Source organism: Pholcus phalangioides, unplaced genomic scaffold (genome assembly GCF_987345545.1).
Source record: "Pholcus phalangioides strain wild (caught in Gottingen) unplaced genomic scaffold, Ppha-v1.0 ptg000020l_1, whole genome shotgun sequence".
NCBI lineage: Eukaryota > Metazoa > Arthropoda > Arachnida > Araneae > Pholcidae > Pholcus > Pholcus phalangioides.
In genome coordinates, this window is record NW_028301613.1 from 8,924,876 (window position 1) to 8,946,482 (window position 21,607).

General features: G+C 40.6%; 1 protein-coding gene across 2 annotated transcripts in view; it reads left to right on the plus strand.

Moving 5' to 3' along the window:
- The window catches only part of LOC149070940 (transformation/transcription domain-associated protein-like), a 271,954-nt gene that overhangs the window by 112,896 nt on the left and 137,451 nt on the right, over positions 1–21,607 (plus strand). For both annotated transcript variants that reach the window (XM_089248856.1, XM_089248857.1), the window contains 2 exons: positions 91–297; positions 19,318–19,503. In XM_089248856.1, the coding sequence (XP_089104982.1) occupies positions 91–297; positions 19,318–19,503 (393 nt within the window). The remainder of the gene's footprint in view (positions 1–90; positions 298–19,317; positions 19,504–21,607) is intronic.

The following is a 21,607-nucleotide window of genomic DNA, read 5'->3' on the forward strand; positions in this document are numbered from 1 at the left end:
TAATTTATTATTAAAACAAACTATGTTTTTTACAGATGAATATATATTAAAAAAAAAAACTTTTTTTTTAATTAATTTCTATTATGTAAGCACTTCCAAACTCTTGCCAAAGCTCATGAGACAGAAGCTCAGACAGTGGTTAATCAAGCTATAGACATCTTGATGACTAATATGCCAGCTGGAATGGGAGAGGGTAGAGATTCACCATTTTTCTGGACGAAAAAAATTCTTATTGAAGAAAGTTTTGTGATTTCACAGATTGTACATGTCTTACAGATCATTGTGAGACATCATAAGGTAAGCAAAACAAACCCTTTTTAATGCAAAGTTTGTTAGTTTAAATTTGCCACTTATATTGAATTCTGGTTGGTCATAAAAACTTGTTTTATGAGAGCTCTTTGGTAGTTGATTTGCTAGTGAGGAAGTTTACAGATACATGGAACTTTATTATTATTGCCTCAAACTAATATGTGAAGAATCAGTATATAACCACCATATGGTTGCAATTCCATTTTATTTCTCAAAATACATCACCAGGTTTCATTTAAAAACTTTCATGTGTACAATATGGATAATGTTATCATGTTTCATGTGTACTGTCATAGTTATTACTCTCAAAAACTATAGACTGGACATACATCATAACATTGGAAAAATTCTGTTTATAGTTTATCTGGGTTTTGGTTTATATTAACTAGTTTTCTCTGCTCATTTTGAAGTTAAGATTAACCCGGACCCCTATTCTTTTCCCTATATGTAATCATTATCAACCTGCAAGACTATTTAGAAGGGGTCAGAAGTTGTAAGGCTTTCCTTTACACTTACAATCATTACTTTATACACACATACACTTGCTTCATAATATTCTAATTGGGCCATAATAGCCACTGTGATTCATGTGTGTGGGTCACCTTCACAATTACTTTCCTATTGTGAAGGCAAATGTGAGGGGGGGGGGGGGGAAAGGGTATTTTTTCTGTTCTTGGTCAGTTTCTTTCAGTTTGAACCAATAAACACAAAACAATCACAACTTAGGCACAATTAAATATAAAGATTTTTAACAGCTGGCTGTGTGTGTGATGCGAAGATATATTTTGGAAAGAGAGAAAATTCAACAGTTAAATTTTCTCTCTTCGTTGCCTCCGTAGTTGTAATGTATCGCCCCTTTGGGTCTCTCGTTACGTATTACCAATGTCCCGATAATCCTCCCCCCCCCCTAGTGAACTAGTTAACGCTAAATCCTTAACCCCAGACAAAGACCCGGTTGTGCCGGAATAACTTTTGTGATTAAGTTCAATGTATGTTGTAATTCATTGTAAAGAAATAGTTGTTTTCAATTACCTTTTGTGTCTAATTAGCGGAGGGCCGCAGACTTCCGCTGATTATGTGTGGTCCATTGTCTTGGTCTCACCCTCAATAGCCTTACCGATAGTGTGGGTAAAATCCTGCTGGCTGCGTTCACGGTTATAGAACTATTGCCAACCAGAAATACAGAATATCCAAAATAATTGCTATTGTTGACAGAATATGTAAATCAACGAAGTGACGTCATAGTTTTTCCGATGCGCCGAAGGAAACACGTTCTTGCCGTGCACCTATCATAAATAGGATGGGTAAACCAGGAAATGTTGCATTCAATCTTCTAACTTCGAACAGTTCGTTCTATTCACACCACTCAATGGGGTTGATGGATGACTAACCCCCCACTAACAACTTGTTGTTGTTGTGATGTTATTAATGTCGTAAAAAGGTGATCCAAGTTAGGCTACTCCAGCTGGTTTCAGTAGTTGTTTCAAATATAATCTTCTAGTTAATTAATAGTCATTTATTGTGCGTTCTAGTCAGTTGGAATGTGGTTCTTTGAAAGGGTCAGGTAATCCTTAAAATGATACATCAGCCTGCAGTTATGTACAACTAGGTCTTTAACATAGTGCAGATGATCGAGATAGCATGTTTTGCCTATGGGTGTGATTCAGCAAGTTCTTCATGTGGTGCAACTTCGGAATGGTTCCCCCGACTCCTATAGGTTCCTGAGATGAGCTTCCTCGAGTGGCCAACATCGTTCACCTTGCCTGAAAACAGGACACTTTGCTCTCAACATAGGACTTACGAGTTGTTCTACTATGTCTTGCTGATAGTAGGAGTTGATTCTCAGCTGTATTGGGCGAGACCTTTCTTGTTGTTTGCGAATCAGTGTTGTTGTGCATTTCAGAATTAACATGTTTTCGTTTGAACTCTAACGTGTAACTTATTTTAAGTATGTTGTAGCAATAAATGTTTTGATCTGGAACTTGCCTAGTTCACTTATTGCCTGTTGAGTTGATTGGATCCTTGAATCACGAGACTGTAGCGCATAAATACGCTACATAGTCTATCTAAGGCGCTCACCCGGAAAGTGAAAAAACATGGGTTCGATTGCCTGCAGGGGCAGTTGAATTTTCTCTTTCCAAAATATATCTCCTCATCAGCCAGCTGTTAGAAACCATTGTATGGATAGCGAAGAGTGACACCATCCTCGGACAATTAAATATGTTTGGCCATGCATATACACATGCACAAAAATATTCTTCCATGTACTGATGCATTAAAAATTTCACAAAGGAATGTGTACAAGGTGGATGCATGGTTAAGTAGTATTAGTAATTTAAGTTTTCCGATTTCAAAGTTCAAATGTGAGTCAGTCTCCCATTTAAAAAAGTCCCCTTGCATAAAAGCAGGCATACCTTCAACACAATACTTGTATAACATGAAATTTCAGGCATTTGCCATCTTGACTCCAAAATATGGCAGACAGATGTCAACATCAAATACAAATACAAATACAACGCCACAACAGGCAAAATGCCCAACGAGGTGGCTGATAAAAAGATGCCCATAAAAATATGGATGTCATATGTTTCAAAAATACAGCAACCCAATTAAAAATGCAATTAACACAAATTACAAACAATATATACACATGATAAAATATTATACAATGCCCATAAAGAATACTTATGGTTGTCTTATTCTAAGAATGGATAGCTTCTCGATTTACCCCAACATGTTTATCGTATTTCTTTTTAAACGTGTCAATTCACTACCTCCGGGGGTAAGCTATTCCATTTATTAACAACCCTATTGGAGAAAAATTCCCTGCGACACCATAACCTTGCATTGTCCCTCACCAATCGATACTGGTGTCCCCTTGTAAAAGCAGTCGATTGGCGGTGTACTAAAAGTTCATGGTCCATCCTATCCATCCCATTGAAAATTTTGAACACTTCGATCCTATCTCCTCGACACCTGCGTTCATCCAATGTAAACATATTCAAAAAATGAAGTCTTTCTTCATAACTCAAGCCCTGTGTGCCAATAAGGACACGCGTAGCTCTTCTCTGCACTCCTTCAACCAAGTCTATGTCCCTCTGTAGGTATGGTCTCCAAAACCTTACAGCATACTCCAGTCCAGGATGAACTAAGCCTCGAAAAAGCGGAAGAATGACTTTAGGAGAACGCGAAGAGACCTTTTTGAAAATGAGACCAAGCATTCTATTCGCTTTTTTGACAACCGCTGAACAATGTTCAGAAAACTTAAGTCGCTCGTCAATGAGAATTCCCAAATCGGTGACTCTAGTTGCATCCGGGATAGTGACACCATTCAACTCATAAGAGAACCGTGGGTTGTTCGAACCAAAATGAGCGACCATGCACTTATCTACGCTAAACGTCATGCTCCATTCATTTGCCCATGCTGCAATCTTGTTTAAGTTGGTCTGGAGCAACTCCCTATCGCTTTCATTCCCGATTACCCCCATTAGCTTCACATCATCTGCGAATTTGCTAGTAATTCCATCGATACCCTGATCGAGTTTGTCGATAAAAAGTGAAAAAAGTATGGGGCCAAGGACACTTCCCTGAGGAACTCCACTTGTGACGTCTGTCCAACCAGAGAATTCCCCGTTCACCATAACTCGTTGCGACCTATCTCTTAACCACGATTCTATCCAATTCAGCAAGTTGCCCCCTATTCCAATCTCGTGTAAACGCTTCAAGAGTTTGCCATGTTGGACCCGATCGAATGCCTTCTGGAAATCAAGGTAAACAACGTCGACATTTTTGCTCTTACCCAAAGCCTTAGTCACGTAATCATAGAAGCAAAGGAGGTTAGTTACACGTGACTTCCCCTTCCTGAACCCATGCTGATTATCCGACAATACATTATTCTCGTCTATCCACTTCACAAACTGCCTTTTGATGATAATTTCCAAAATTTTCGAGAGGGAGCTCGTCAAACTCACTGGACGATAATTAGACACCACTTCTCTACTACCCTTCTTAAATATCGGAACAACGTTAGCCAGTTTCCAATCTCTCGGGACGATACCCTCAGCAACACTACTCCTGTATATCTGTGCGACTGGCCCCAACAATTCATTAGCACCTTCCCTGAGAACCCTGGGATAGATATCATCTGGTCCTGGTGCTTTGCTTGCACATACATTTCTTAGAAGATTTAGGACCTCCACGTCTTCCACTTGAATATCGTTGAGGGTTTTATTACCCCATGCAACACCCGTATATCGAATATCATTATCTCCATTAAAAACCGACGCGAAAAAGTCATTGAAAGCACTACACATGCCTACATTGCTCTCTACTTTTGAGCCTCTTATCGAGAGGGGGCCAACTGTCCCCTTACATCCATTATTGACGTATCGAAAAAATGATTTTGGGTCAGAGCCAATGTTATCTGCCAACCTAGATTCAACTTGCTTTTTACTATCCCTTATCGCTTTCTTCAACAGTCTTCTTTTATCAGTAAACAATGATAGGTCACCTCGTCCACTTTTATACTCTCTGAATGCTCTTTTCTTTTCAAGATAAAGGTTCCGCACGCTATCCGTGAACCATAGAGGGTGTGATGTACAAACACGCTTTTTTTCGAACAAAGGGTATGACGTCGTGCAAAACAGAGGACAGCTTCGTACTAAATTCTTCCCATTGACTTACCACCCCTACTGATTCCAACCGGTCTTTGAAAACTTCCGCTAACCTTCTTCGCAAAACATCAAAGTTAGTTCTCTGAAAACAAGGAACCAGTCTTTTGTTATCAACCTTACCCGAGGAAAAGTTACAGTGAAATCTGACGATACGATGATCACTGGAAGAAAACTCTTCCCCCACCGAAACATGTTCAACTAGATCCTCAGAACTAGTAAGAACTAAATCCAAAATAGCAGTACCCCTAGTGGCTTCTGATACATGCTGATACAAAAAAATTTTCGAGCACCAACTTAAGAAAGTCTCTTTCATACTGATTTCCAGATGAAAGGTTCTCCCAATCAATACCCAGGTAATTGAAATCCCCTAGTATGAGAACCCTCTTTTGCTTACACATGTAGGAAATTTCATCATGCATTTTGGCGATGTAGTTTTGATCCCTATTCGGTGGATTGTAACGGATTACGACAATGGCTTCTACAGTGTTAAGACGTCTTTTGACGGAGCTCCGGAATTACATCATATCCCGGCGTAACCATTTGTAAGCTGACGGATCCTGGTGTGCTGTGAGTTGGGGGACATCGAAAGGACTCTTTAGAACTTCGAAGCAAGCCTCTACGGCGTCGAGATGAAAAGTTATCTTCACTTACATCGCGCCGAGTGAATTGCGGATCGGTCGGCCATTGTCTACAGCGTTAGCCCTCCCATTGGACTTCAAATTCATCAAATGTCGGCTGATTGAATAATTTTTGTGTACTTTATGTGTGACATAAATGTTCGGTTCAAATTTATCATCGAAAATTGTTTTTAATTAAAATTTGATCGATTTCAAAGTAAATTCTATGAAACCCGCCATCTTAATACAAGCCTATAGATTTATCATTATTGTAGAGGCTGTATTATTCTTCTATGGCTCCGTAACATGTGTAACAAGGCCAATCTTATTATTTGTAATATAAAGGAGTTCTTATTCTTGAATTCTATTTTCGGCTGGCCTCGAGAGCAGATTACTTTAAGATGCACTACTGTTCCTTCAAAGGCCGAGAATAATTATTATAAGTAAAGTTGCCTAGAATAAGGTATAATAAATAAAATTAACACAAACAACAGCAAGGATAATACAAAGTCACATTACTGAACAAAATCTTTGATCAACATGAAATTTGAACAATTGCGACACCACTTGGCCATGAATAACACCACATCATCGGACGACCATATCGATGTCACCAGTATCCGCAGCTCGCAACTTTTGAATGCTTTGGACTTATCCGGTGGACCTGGGACACCTTCCTACGCAACACGAAGCTGCCAATGTTCAATGAAGACTGCTACTCCCCTCTACGGATTAGTTCCCAAGAGGAACTTCCTGAAATCAACAGTTCGTGCTTCAGATGTCGTGACTCCGGCTTTGCATCCCCAGACCCAAAAGAACATTGTGCCAACTTCTGTGGTAAAAACGATCTTAGGTGACCACGAAACGAATGAAACTCTCGATGCTGATGACTTCTATACGTATGATGCTGCGTGGAACATCTGGACACTTTTAACTGATCCCCGAAGAGATTCGTTGGGCAGATCCCATCACCGCCTGCCTGTCAGTGATCATGAAAGTCTACAGTGTCTGCTAAAAGGCACCATAGATGCAATTAAATCGACTTGGAATCTCGTTCGAGACACCCGAAAACTCTCCTCGGGAAAGGTGCGGCGCAAGGTGTCATTAAATGATCAACACAGTGTTCGTCGTCTATTAGTCGACCTGGTCATGGAGATAGTTGAGCAGTCAGAAACTCAACCCTCGCCTACGAAGAATTCTAACGTCAAAAGTAAATCAAACAAAGTGACCTTCCCTGGATTACGGAGCAAAATGACCCAAAAAGTCAGCGATCGTGTAATGGGCCAAACTAGCACACAACGTTCTCCAATCGTATCATGTACGAATGAACTTCGGTCGGATGGTGTTCTAACGGTCGCTTCGTGTTACGAAAGTAAGCAGTCAGTAGTCAAGAGAGTGAATCAGCGAGAACATAACATATTTATTAGTAGAGACACTCAAACTGATCATCTGTCAGTGTGTCGGAGTGAAACTGGTCCACTTATTGACAAAGAAACTCAGACGATCTTGGATCATGCTCCGGACGTGGACTCACCAGGTCGGGAAGATTGTCTCACCGACGAGCGGCAACAAAACTTTCAATTTGTAGTAGCTTCCCAAAGTGATACAGAATATAATGGTACGGGACCAGACGCCCCACGAGAGAGGAACGCCTGTGTTAGCCCAACGACGACAGTATCCTCTCAACTGCCAACCTCGATATTTTACGTTGAGGATAGCTGGAACAACGAAACCACTTTACCTTGGGAACCTCCCAAACCTCAGAGACAATGTAAAGTCAAAATTGACAGGTCTAGGCAAACGAACAGTCCTTCGATAGAAATTGAAAAGGTGGACGCCTGGCCACAACTGCATTCGAATAAACAACTGAAGAATAGCACTGCGCTTCCAGCAGAAAAAGTGTTGTCACCTTCCTCCCTCGGATTAAAGAGAACGTGGGCAGAAGTTGTAAAAATGGGGGACAGTGGCCAAAAGTGGTCCAAATATCAAATATTATCGGGCAGGCGGCTTGCACCTGAAAGGACTAAGGGCGTGGACATCTCCTCGCTACACTTGTCAAACCCAGTGGAATCAGATGTACAAGCCGAGGTAATTTCATCGCATGACGTGAACGAAAAGAGACAATCTAACCCACTCTCCTGGGCTGAACGATGTGAAGACTATGACCGAACTATAAAAGGGACTGATACCGTAACAACAACACATAGCCGTAAGCAACTGAGAGAAGAACTTCAGGGCAGTAAAAATAGTCGGCATGGCAAAAACACTTACGCAACAGAAACCCCCCAGGCTCGTCACCAGCGAATGAGCTACCTAACCAACACTAGCAGCGGTGCGGCGAAATTAGACTCTTTCAAGGTATATAGACGTAGTCAGGTACAACACGCAGAAGAGCAGTTGGCTCAGCCGTCAAGTAGGAAGGCCACAAACCCTCCCAATTTTGATGCTGAAAGAAATGTCAGGAGGTCTGATTATGATCCTCATGGGCGTGACTGTTATCCACCACACCGACGGAAACACATTACGTCTGACCATTATACTTCCGACTATAGGGACAGCACACTGGGTACAGCGAGAGAACACTTTCGACAAGACCAACGACGAAGAAAATACCATCTCTCACAAGGAGTAGTACGTGAGGAAAGGCGGGTATATGTTGACACACGTGAACTCGGACGCCATCGCCATCGAAACTGGCAAAATATACGAGGCGTATCGACGAGACGAATGCAGATGACCGGGTATACTCAACCGATCAACACTCATATGGACAGAACGGTCAGATGTGTTGACTGTGTGCTCATGAACATGGCGCAAGACCTCCGCTTTAACACGGACCACAGGTCGAGGAGCAGAGAATGTCCCAGTTTTCTCCTCACAATAGGTCTGCAGTCGACTCGCCAGTTATTTAATCAGCGACGCAGAGATTGGTAAGGCGTGATGGTCGAAAAGAAAGGTGTAACAGTAAGTTACTAACTATGGGCCTGAATCTAGGCAGTGAATTAACACGAAACTGATGACGTCACATTCGGCAAAAAACAACCAAGTAAGACACGGACTTCGTCTCCTCCAATTAAATGCAGACAAAGCTAAAATCTGTATCGAACATATGGAGGCTTTCGTAAGAGCACAGTCAGTAGATGTGGTTCTACTTCAAGAACCATGGCAAAATAGAGGTCTTTTACGTGGTATTCCACAATCATGGCAGTCGTGGACGGCGCAACTATGCAAAAGTGCTATATTGGTCCCATCAACTCATATTAGACCGGCCACGTACAAGATCGGCCGCCACCTGGTAGCTGTTCAGATAAGTCTGCCGGGACGTGAACTTATAATTGCTAGTGTATACATTTCTCCGTACGAAGAAGTAGACGAAGCCATAGAGGAGATGGATGATCTTTGCGAGTCAGCACCAGGTATCGACATTATCTTCTGTGCGGACGCAAATTGTCATTCTTCGTGGTGGGGCTATCGAGAGACGGATCCAAGAGGGCGCGCGATGCAGGAATTTCTCACCAGCAGGAACTTGTTTCTGTTTAATTCTAGACGGACAAGACCTACCTACGAATTTTATGACGCAAAAGGATGGCCAGATCTTACTTTTACAACGTCAGAAAATATTTACAGGCGTTCCGATTGGTCAGTAGGTACGGAAGATTCATATAGTGCGCACAAATATATCCATCTACAACTCAATATTACGCCTAGATATCAAAAACCTACGAAGTATAGAACTACCGCAAGACGATTAGCAAAGATCAGGCCTGCTACAGAGCAGATCTTCATGGACCTCCAAGAACAACTTCATATGGTTTTGGACGAGGATCAGGTTAATGCATGCTTTGACGCCTCAATGCAGCGGCTGAAAGAACGATGTATCCAGGTGTTGGGCTATGCACAACCGCGTCTTACCGCTTCTTTGAAATGGTGGACTGATGAGTTAGCAGCTTCACGCAGGCAACTTCGTAAACTAGAGCGTCGTTTCATTAAGGCCAAGGGTGATGATAGAGTACAGGCGAGGATGGAGTTTAGAAAATTCAGAGCAGGGCATATTAAGGCCGTAAACAAGGCAAAAACGACTAGTTGGATTGCCTTTTGCACAGAGGAAAGCCGCCCATTTGGACAAGCATACAAATCTATGTTCAAAACGAAGCGTCTACCACCACAGGTAATGATGTCCAACGGTCCACATACTGGTGCCACGATGCTGGAAGCGGCCCAAGCACAATTGGAGGAGATTTTTCCGAACCTCCCGGATACTATAAATTTGACTCCATACACGCCATCTATGATTATGACGGACCCACCATTCACTCATACGGAGATCAATCAAATAGTCAGAAGACTGAACAATAAACGAGCTCCGGGTATTGATAACATAAATATTCCTCTTTTGAAAACCCTAGTCGCAGCCCATGGTCATGTTATCTCAGATATCTTCAATAGTTTAGTCAAGTTGTCGGTGTTCCCAAAGTGTTTCAAACGTGGTAAGGTCTTGCTTTTCCTGAAGAAAGATAGGGATCCAGGGGTGCTGCAGTCGTATCGCCCCATCTGTTTACTCTCTACAATGGGTAAAGTCCTAGAAAAATTGGTGGTGCAACGGATCACCTACTATCTAGAGAAGGCAGACTGGCTTAGCCCAAGACAGTTCGGATTTCGTACAGGTGGCTCGGCAGAAAAAGCAATAGCATCACTGATGGAAGAGATCACGACTAGACATCGACGAGGTCAAGTAACGGCCATAGTATCCATAGACATTCGCGGTGCTTTTGATTCGGTCCGCCATGAGATAATAATCAATACTGTACGAAAATTACCAATTCCTTACAATCTCATTTGTATAGTGGAGAACATGCTAAAAGATCGAACGGTTGTGATGCCAACTGATGGAGGAGACGCGGAAAAGCATCAGGCCATGGGCTGTCCTCAAGGCTCATGCAGCGGTCCGCTACTATGGTCTATCGTGCTTGACTCACTGCTGAAAAAGAATTGGGGACCGGATGTCTATGTCCAAGCTTTCGCCGATGATCTGGTGTTTGTGATCTCGGCGAGAACTCCCAACGACATTGGCAGCACTGCGGATGCCGCGTTTGACGAACTGTCAAAATGGCTAGAAGATAATCGTCTCAGCATGGAGATGACTAAAACTAAATTACTATGGCCACACCCCAAGAAAAAACGTCCCTGCATAAGAATCAATGGTGTTCGACTGCAAATATCTAAATGCATGAAATATCTTGGAGTGCATATTGACCATCAGTTCAAATTCACGACGCATGTGGCGAAACAAATTGATAAGGCTCAAGACACCATGCAAAAATTGAGACGCATAGCAGGTCCAAAGTGGGGTATACGCCAAAAATTTAGGAACATTTTGTACAGATCGGTTGTACAACGGCAAATTTCATACGCAAGCGCCATCTGGTATCAAAACCCGACACAGAGACTCCGTAAATTACTAGATGTTGCCCAACGCCCGTTCTTATTGTATGTAACTGGTGCATACAGAACTACGGCCAATGATGTTCTGTATACTGCTACGGGAAACCCTCCGCTCAGCCTATATGTTGAATATGACGCTCGTCGATCTACAATCCTGCATTTGGGTAAGGAGGTCTGGATGGACGGAATTCTTATAACACCTGATGCCTACGAAGGGAACAATAGGAGTTGGCTTCATCATCCCAGTGTGGACTTGTTCCAGAATCAAGTTCCGCTGCCTGGTACGGAACAATGCTCATCGGATGAAGCTATTAGTATATTCACGGACGGCTCAAAAACAGAGACATCCACGGCCTGTGCATACGTAGTTATGAATGCAGAAGGATCTGTTGAAGAGGCTTGGAGTCGACGGTTGCGTCAAGGGAACAGTATCTTTCAGGCGGAGGTTCTGGCCATACTAGCTGCAGTAGAATGGGCGATTAAGCAAAATCAGCAGACGACGATATATACTGACAGCGCGTCTAGTATTAATGCGATTCGTGATCAGCGCACTCCACATGAAAATACTCGGCGAATACGCAAGCATTTATACGACCATCCGTCTATCAGTATCAAATGGGTCAAAGGCCATGCAGGAATAGCTGGGAATGAAATTGCGGACAGATTGGCCAAAGATGCTCTTAATCTCCCAACGGAAGAACAACTCTTGCTACCACGCAGTCACATCAAACACGTGCTAAAAAGTGACCTGTTACAAAAGTGGCAACAGCTATGGGACAAGAATGCACATAAAGATGCCTATAAGATACAGAAACACGTCCGTTGGAATAGTTCCATTTGGTCTAGAGAGAAAGTGATCATGATAACTGAGCACGGCCCATTACCGACGTATCTTGAACATTTCAAGAAGTCGGACAACGCCATGTGTGCTTGTGGTGAGATTGGATCTTTATGGCATTACCTGACATCTTGCCCATATACAAAAAAATTTCATTTTGGTGCTATTCCCGAAAACGGTCGACTGTGTTTCAAAAAAAGAGTTTTGAAGAGGCCTATGGGCCTTGCTCGGGTGCGGTGGATTATATTGTTCCTCGATAGCAACTTACATCGCATACATACTAAGAAGACTGGAAGTGCGCGTCTGAGCGGTGGGAGCGATGACGAGTTCAAACCGGCAAGAGCCCCAGCGATTGATCTTAAGAGGAAATATGATCTTCGACCACGTCGGCGTCAACAAAAGTAACCGAGAAATGAAAAACAGAAGCAAGTTCACCTGCAAGGAGACGAATCAAGTCATCGATGGCAAGGACGAATTAAGTGTTATTTACTCGGCTATATAGTGAATTGTGCTGATCTCAGTTCACCCGGTGACGATTCGGGAAACGACTGGCGGCTTAGACGATGATGATCTGCGGCTAATTCACAGTGATTCGAAATTTTATATACCAAGATTCAATTTTTATATACCAATCATTCGATCAATTGACGATTACTGGATTCTTATGGGATGGACGGCTATACACCAGCATCTTATAATCCCGTTTATAATTTTGATTGCCCATTGGCATTGATTGTTTAGATTTTATTTATTTGTTATATGACTTCAGAAGTTGGCGATCAATTTTTATGTAAATTATTTTATTTTGCTGCCTTCGTCTGAGGTGGTCATGTTACGTTGTTTTTAATAAAACTTTCCGGATACACCCATCCTTCGGGAACGCTTCGATATCTCTCTGAGATGGGAAGCGGGGTGTATCCGGTCTTCAAAGGTCAAAGGTGGATTGTAACAAACCCCAACAATAAGCTTATGACGTCTTTTGTTCTCAAGTTCAACCCATATGGTTTCAATATCACTTCTCTGCACGTTACACTCTCTAGCCTTCAAACATGCTTTCACGTATATCAACACTCCACCCCCTTTCCTATCAGATCTATTTCTCAAAAAAGTATCGTATCCGGAGATGTGTAAGAAAGATTCATCCCCATCGTTTGCCCAAGATTCTGTAATGGCTATAAGATCCAAGTCCTCCACAACTATCATAGTTTCTAAAAAATCTTTCTTGTTACCCAAGCTCCTGGCATTTATTAACACACATTTTAATTTGCCCGGTGGTTTGTTGTCAATCGAGAAGCCATCCAAGTCAGAGGTGGGTAATTCCCCGTCAGTATTGTTGTGATTATCATTAACTAACCCGCATTCCCGACTACGTGGTCTGGAAGTAAAAAACCTGACCTAAGACTATCGTAAACCTCCCAGACCCCTCTCTTATTTAGATGGATCCCATCCGAACGAAGCCACCTATCGGTAAATGCGGGAAGCTCCAAGAACGTGACCCCAGGTGAGGAGCAAATGTCCTTCAGGCCTATATTGAATTGGTGGATCCTACTCCTATATCCCCTACTACCCCTTGGCAGCACTGGAATCACTTCCACATCTGAACCCCCCTCCCTAGCGGATAATAGTAAATCCTGGTATTCTGACAGAGACTCACTAATATTCGCTCCTACCTGATTTGTTCCCACCCACAGAATCACCCGCAAGGGCAACTTTCGGCTATGAAAAACGTCTCGAACGTTGCCAATCTTCCCCCCAGGAAGACAACAGCGCTCGAAACCCCGAAAATCCCTACACACTCGGTTCCCAAGTTCCCTAACCATAGAATCGCCGATGATTAAACCCCTATCACTATCACCCTCTACCTCATCCACGACCACCCATTCGCCCTCTAAAATGTCGTTGTTCGTGGAGATTGCTTCTTCATCAACAGGTGGCTCGACGACCAGAGGGTCCGTTATAACCGGGCCCTCTAGCACCCTAACTTTTTCCCGTAAAGCTTCGACCTCGAGTTCCAGCCTTTTTCTATCCAAGCACCCTTTACAATTGAAACTATCAGCTACTATACCCCTAGACCAGGGAAACCTCCCGTCGCAAGCTCTACACAACACTAGTCGAGGTCGAGGCATACTAACACTATTGCTAAAGCTAGATAATAATAATAATACTTAACTATAGGAAAATGAGAAACATTAACTGGAAATTAAAATAATGTAAAATACATTACTATGCAAAATATACGTAAGAGACTATACGAAAAAATTACGTAAAGTAGAATGCTCAGCACTAAATCACGAAGAATAAAATAAATATGTATATAAAGAATACAACACCCTCTAAAAAAAGTATTAAGCTACGAAGTACAATTTATACTTATTAGAATTAGCTAACTATCTCAAAACACTAACACAACAACAATAGGCCCAAATGGAAGGAAAACAAAGTTTTCCGAGAGTACCCGGGAAAAAGTATACACTGTTTGCTAACACTAACGTCCAAAAACCTACGAACTTATATCAAAGAAGCGAGCGAACCTGGCGAAAAAACAACGAAAATGAAATGCGAACGAGAAAAATAAATATAAGTCGATCGAAAATACACAACGAAAATTTTAAAAAAAATGAGAGCAATATAATAAAAAAAAACCACTTATCTCACAATCCAACGTGCGCTAAAAAAAAAGAAAATCACCGCAGAATATGACCCAAAAATAAACAACACGCTAAGTAAAACTCACGAGAACGAAGAAAAACACAAAGAAAGACACAAAATGGCACACTGGCGTGACGGATAATCCTTCGGTAATCCCCCGGCAACGGTTTCGGATAAAACTTCTTCTATTGGTCGGTGAGCGGAGCGCGATAATAGCACGTCCGTTCCCAACGACGGCGAAGACGATTATGAGTATAATCAGTATTATCAGTATTATCAGTATAACACAAAATACACATAACTCTGAAAACATAAATATATTAATGTCACATATGAACTCAAAATGCACAAACAGTAATGTACATTATAAAAGTGTGGTAATATGGATTGAACAAATCTGTTCTGACTTCTTACAATAGCTGAATCGAAACAAAAGAAAAATGGGGGGGGGGTTCCGTTAAAGGGGAGAAAATCTAGTTTTAGAGCAGTATATAAAAATACGTGCTCTAGATACTCCTGAAGTTTTTTTGTTTAGAAATACTTTCTGAACTTGGGGAGGTGATATCTGGGTCAGTTTTTGTGGAGAAAAGTCAGTGAAATGCAGTGGTATGATTGAATCAGTTCTGTGCAAAAGAAAAAAACTGAATTCTCAGAAGGTATGGTCAGCATTTTTTTTTAGTTCTATGTAAGTTTTTTGAATTTAGATATATCAATTGATTATTGTTATCAGAAACCCAAAGTCCCAATATGATCATATTAATAGGGTTCACACATCCTTACAAACTCCTTAAAAAGTCCTAACTTTTCATTTCCCTCTGGAAGGGCCCTTATAACTCCTTACTTTTTGCAGCCACGCCTGAAAAAGTCCTTTTTTTTTTATCTGAACGGATGATTTTTCTTAGAATAGGCATTCCCCATATTGATGAATAGCATTGCCTAGAAAAATAAGAGGAAGCTTCCCCCGAATATAAAGAGAAAGAAAGGAGAAAAAAAAACGCTCTCTCCCTTTGTAATAAGAAATGTGAAAGCAGGGGATGGGATTGGAACATCCAATGATTGTGCATACCTGCCAACTGTTACGATTTTGTTGTATTTAGTAAATTAATACGATTATACGCTTTTGCTTCTAAAAATACGGTTTTTTACCGAATCGCTAGTTTTGACGTGTTTTCCTGCCTATGTCGCAAACTGGTCAGCGTTCGAAATCGATGGTCCGTAGAACGACATCACTCCGCTGAACCAGTAGCCGAAAATTCCCCCATGCCCAGTGGTGAGAAAGTTTTTTTAAGTTTTTACTTATGCGGCGAAACGATGTCTCAAACCTCCTATATTATGCAGTATACTGAGTGCAGACCTGGCAGCTTTCCTATTTTTCCTATTATTTTCTTACTTTCGTCGCAATTGTTTTTTTTTGTTTTTTTACCACAATTCTCTCCTACTATTCCTATTTTATCCCTCCTTCCCATTTGCTTATAGCCAATATCTCACTACAAAAAATTCCAAGAAACCGCAAAATGTCACTGCTTTCCGCAGTTTTTTTGACGTGTTTTATTCACATTACAACTCGCTACTGAAAAAGAAGAAAGGCAAAAAAATTTCAGTTCCACTGGAGTAAGGGACGACGACAAACATATCTTTTCGCCGCCGCTCCTTAAAGTGCTAAAAACTGAAGTCCAGTGGGGAAAGCGAATCTGTTTCGCAGATTGGTTGCCGTAAATTAAAATGCAAAAAAAAAAAAAAAGGAACAGGCTCTATCCAATGGGTTTATCTCTCCTGGGATCCCATAACGAGCGTTCATCCCTGAAGCCAGGTTTTCCTAGGAGTAGGCTTTTTGCGCCGCGTGAACCTAACTGGATCATTTCGTGTCGGCAGAAATGAGTTACATAATGACGTTACGCATTTGCGTTTTCCAAGTGTGGAGCATCGGCTCAGGGCGGCTATATAGTATATGACCCTGGCGTCATCTACTCTATCTGCTGCATGCTCCGGTTTAAAGGGAAGAGACACACCACGAAAATGAAGGGAAGATCGCTGAAACGCACGGCACATGAAGCTTAACTCCTCCAGAAGCAGTCTGCCAATCATGCCTGACGTGAAGCAATGTCGTGAGCCGTACTGCGCTCTGTAGGAAAACAGTCGTACTGCTTTTCATATTGATGAGTAGACGGCGTGTCGCGCTGGGTGATTCACGTTGCACGCGGCATAGAAAACCTGCTAGTAAAACTCGGCTTTTAAAAGTGACAGCCACGTCTGGTTTTACAGGCGGGGGGGGGAGGACGAGCCGATCAGCCGATATAGCTGAACCCACTTTTTTTAACCTTCAGAAAATAACTTTCGGGTATCTTTATGGTAGAGGTCATTCAAATATTACGTCAGCATGGATGGGAGATTTGCAATTTGCTGACTTGATGACGTGGAGGGGGGGGGGGTTTAGATGATTCTTATGTCATCAACCACCCTTTATAAAAAATATGAAATATTCTTAATGGCGTCTTAGTCGGTGCGCGAAAAACGAGTAAAATTTTTCATTAGTTTGTGGGCACCTGAACTAACATTCTCCCTATTGAGTTCCCTACAGAGCCACTCTAGTGATCTTCAAATACTTAGCGGATCCAAATGCTCTGGAGCTGTGCCGCGCATCATATAAGTGATCCGTGATTATGCCGCAGATCACTTAAGTAATCTGGGAATGTGCCGCGGATAACTTGAGTGATGTAGAACTGCACTGATGGGAGGATCAATGCTCTAAAACTTTGTCACATGTCACTCAAGGGATCGCTTAAATGGTCTGGAATTGTGCCACGAGTCACTTAAGCGATCTGTAAATGTGTCACTTGGTTCATTGTTACAAAAATAGATTTAGGGACAGGGCACATCATAACGCCAGGGCCACATTTGGTCCGCACATGCTGAATGTTTACCGCGGATCAAGGGTTACCAAGGGCTTAGAGAGGTAGGGTTGCAATGAATTTCTTGAGCAATTTTGGATTCTTGGCCTTCAAATAGCATTGAAATTAACAAAAATTGATTATAATAACATATAAAGATATTTTGTTTCGAAATTGTAAAAAATATTTTGTGGATTAAAAAAATAAATTTTTGATCATCTGGGGGAAGCCCCAATTCAGATTCCACCAATAAGCGTTAGGAAGAAGGGGGCAGAGCGCTGACAGGGGGAGGGTGAGAGTTTTGCTGACTTTTTTTGACAAGAGGGGTGAGTCAAAAATTGCTGAAAATTTGCTGACGTAATACTTGAACAGCCCTTTATTTTAAAGCATACATGTGCTCAACACATGGCGTAAATGTGGCCTGCCTCAAGTGGCGCCGGTACACTTACAGATGAATTAAGTGGCTCGTGGCAAATTCTTACTTCAATTGAGCGGCCCGCGGCACATTCCCAGATTGTTTGAGTAAGTGATTTCCAGGGGGAGATATCTTTCTTTCAAACCAAGCACAACTCAGGTCTATTACCATCTATTGGCAATTTACTATCTAGGGAGTTGTGCTGGAAGTGTGTGTGTGTGTGCCTAACAGTCTGAGTGCATATGTAGTGTTTGATTTTTCAGTGCTGCCGTCTATATTTCAGAAGTGAAGTTAGTGATGTGTTATGATTGAATTACATTTGTACTCCTTTGTAGGTCTCTTGCTCTCTATGGTGAGACTTTTTAAAGTGGAGATCAGCTCGCATTCGCGCCTTGAAGTTGGGAACCACAGAAAACCAGCTTCAGCCTTTTGTAATTTTAGCAGTAAAAGTTTGCTATAAATCAATGTATCGGGCCCATAAAAAAATCTGCATATTGACTTCCCGCTCCTTGGTTGGGGGCTCTTGGATTTTAGTCGTTGGTAAAATGAATATGAATTACAATTTTTTGTGGTACTCATGGGGTGGGGACTCCAGGCTGGGGACCCTCATGAGGGAAGTTGACCTATTTTGAAAGGGTGCTTGATGAATCTCATTGGTTTTTTTGTTGCTTTAAGATTGTAAAATTCCTCAGTAAGCTGGTGCTTTCAAATGCCACTTTTCATATCACTCTGATGTATGAACCCTGAAGAGTTGCTGCAAATATAAATAATTTTGTAAGAAAAATCTTTGTCGGCTGTGGTTTTTATTTTGAATAATTGGAGGGGGAATGAATATCACTTTTAGAATTTTTATAATTTATGTGATACTGTTATGAATTATATTTTTGACTAATACTTGAAGGTTTTAAAACACTTTGGTGATGACAGAAAGCATGTATGTGGATTGATTATTTTATGAATTCTTATGATGCTGGGTAACAAATCAAAACTTGTAATTTTTGAACCACTTCTACATCTATATTTTTGAGAAGAGGGAAAGTTTGCTTGCAAATTAAAAATAAATTTGTGTATGTTCCCCGCCCCTTTTTTTTGCTGTAAAACTTGTTTAAGTTATGAAGTTTGCCATGACTCCTTAAAAACTGCTTGAAACTCCTTAAAAAGTCCTTAAAAACTCGGGGAGAACGATATAAATTATATCTTACACACATTGAAAGCTTGTTTTTATAGCAGAAAGTTTTATTTTCAAACTGAGCTGGTCAACAAGATGTGTATCAGACAAAGGATATTTTGAGCAGTATATTTATTTCGTAAATAGTGAATAATTTTATATGCATACAGATACAAGCTTTTGTAGACCTCCAGTGCAACCCTTGCACTAGAAGGTAAGGCCAATTTAATTGTTGAAAGATTGTTTATGTTCTTCCCCCCCCCCCCTTCTTTCAAGAATAAGCATGTGCAACTTTTATCCCTCTGCATTATATTTCAGGTTTATCAGCCTGTTCGTCATAACTTCATTCCTCGTATGATCTCATCTATGCAAAAGCTTTATCTCACTGGTAGTAGTCAGGAAGTGCACAGAAAATTAGCAGCTGATATAGCTGAAGTGATTGTGCAATGGGAAATTAATACAGCGGAAGCGATAAAGAATTTAAGAGGCAAAGAAGAAATAGAAGTATAAATTCCTTTCTTATTATTTTAGTATTTATTTTCTTGTGCAGTGAATGTTCATAAAGTATGAATGACTATGTACCAAGTAGAGATGAGTTCTCGAAATGAGGAGAGAGACGATAAGATCTCGATTTAGTGAAGGCGCGCAATGTTTAATATCATGGAATCCAATGCAACAATATCAGAGTTGAAATTACTATGCCGATATAATGAGCATATGTTGTTACATTGGATTCCGCTGATATTAAACATCATAGTTGAAATTACGATGCCACTATAGTGAATACACAAGTACGTTATGTATCGGGGAAATCAGATAAGAACATTGGCGTATAAACCCATCTTACTATGCCAATTTCGAGAGAATTGATTATGATTTGGTTTATAGTTCTTATTCACAAAACTTAAGTAAATTTTCTCAAGTGTATGCCACAAATATTACTTATTTACATGAGAGACATTTTTTCTAATTTTAAGGAAAAAAATTGATTTTTGATTAATTTTTTTTCCCAACTCATATATGCAATGTTAAATCAATGGGAAGAGCTATGGTAACTAAATCTACGAGAATCAAATCATCAGAAAAAAGCATTTGATAAATTTGGTGTTTAATGAGAATGATTGAATTTGGAAAACAACATTCATGTATTTATTTATTATTATTTTGAACTCTGTCTCACATAAATTAGAATAATGTATGTCTTCAGATTTCTTGAACAATGTTTAAACACATACACACACAGAGTTTGTTAAACCAGTTATACTATAGCTGATTCCCAAACAGTGTGTGCCACGATATGGAAGCGTAGATGGAATTAATGTAATTTTATGGGTGGGCGTTGGTTGGAAGATGCAACAACAAACTGAGCCTATCCCCCAGAGAATATTTTATTTTTGTTGCTGTCCCCCCCTTAATCCATCAGTGACTGAAAGGTAGGAGCAGTAAGGCATGCAAGATTTTCCTCAAGCAGAGGTTGAGCTTTTTCTTTACTTCCTGAGGGTTTTTTTTAATAAAAAGAAAACCACTGCAATCTCGGCCTAATTCTTTTCTCACTGTAGTAGCAATTTTCTTCTGTTTTCATGTTGCCATTTCTGTTGTACTCCTGTGTCAGGAAGGTTTCTGTCAAGGATGAACTGGGTATCAAACTCGCCAATTTAAATCAGCTTCATTTAAATCACAAAATTTCAATAATTTTTTTTCTTTACATAACTTTAATAATGTTGAAGTAAAGGTAACCCCTGGTATGGTATGTATGTTACTAATATGTGGCAAAGTTTGTGATTAAAAGAAGCATAGAAGATCTTTGGGGTAAATATAGACTTGAATTTAATCCTTAGATACAATGCAGAAAGAAAGCTGCTCTATTTTCAGATTTTGTGCATGGAAAACATTGCAGAAAAAAATAGGCAGCTGAATTAGCTAAACTGCACTAAGTATTTTTAATGCATTACAATGTGACACTAAGGTTCCCTGATTAAAATACAGAGGAATTATTTTCATATAAAGCCTTGAATTCTATGCCATAATTGCTAGATGTTGTACCAAAAAATAAATATTGTTGGGCCTTTGACTTTACTTTTTGTATTAAAATTTTGCGTTCGCTCGTTTTTTACCAAAAGTCATTAAATCAGTAAAAGAATAAAAATGTGTAAACGCAACATCATGCAAGTCAAAAACACATCCACAAATTATGCAAGAAACAATCTCGTCAATAGAATTGTTTTTTATTTAGCTGATGCAGAATGGCCCTTTGGTTGTACATTGAATGAATTGAGATACCTGCACCATATGTGCGATACTGAGTTGCCATCACTCATTCACTTTAATGGGAGAAGGCTCACATATAAAAGTACTTTCTACCTCCAAAGCAGAATGTGCCAAAATCTGCTACGTACGTCGCAGAACAATTAGCGCTGCTGCGGAACAATTTGGAAGAATTTTAAGAAAAAGTTAAAAAAAAACCACTATTACATGTATGGGGATTTTTACCACAAAACATGTCCAGTCAGCTGAGGGCTCCTCGCAGAATAGTGCTAAACATTCTGCTTTGAGGCTTTCTACAAGAAAAATGTTAATCCATGAAGTGAATTTTTTGGGCTTAATGACC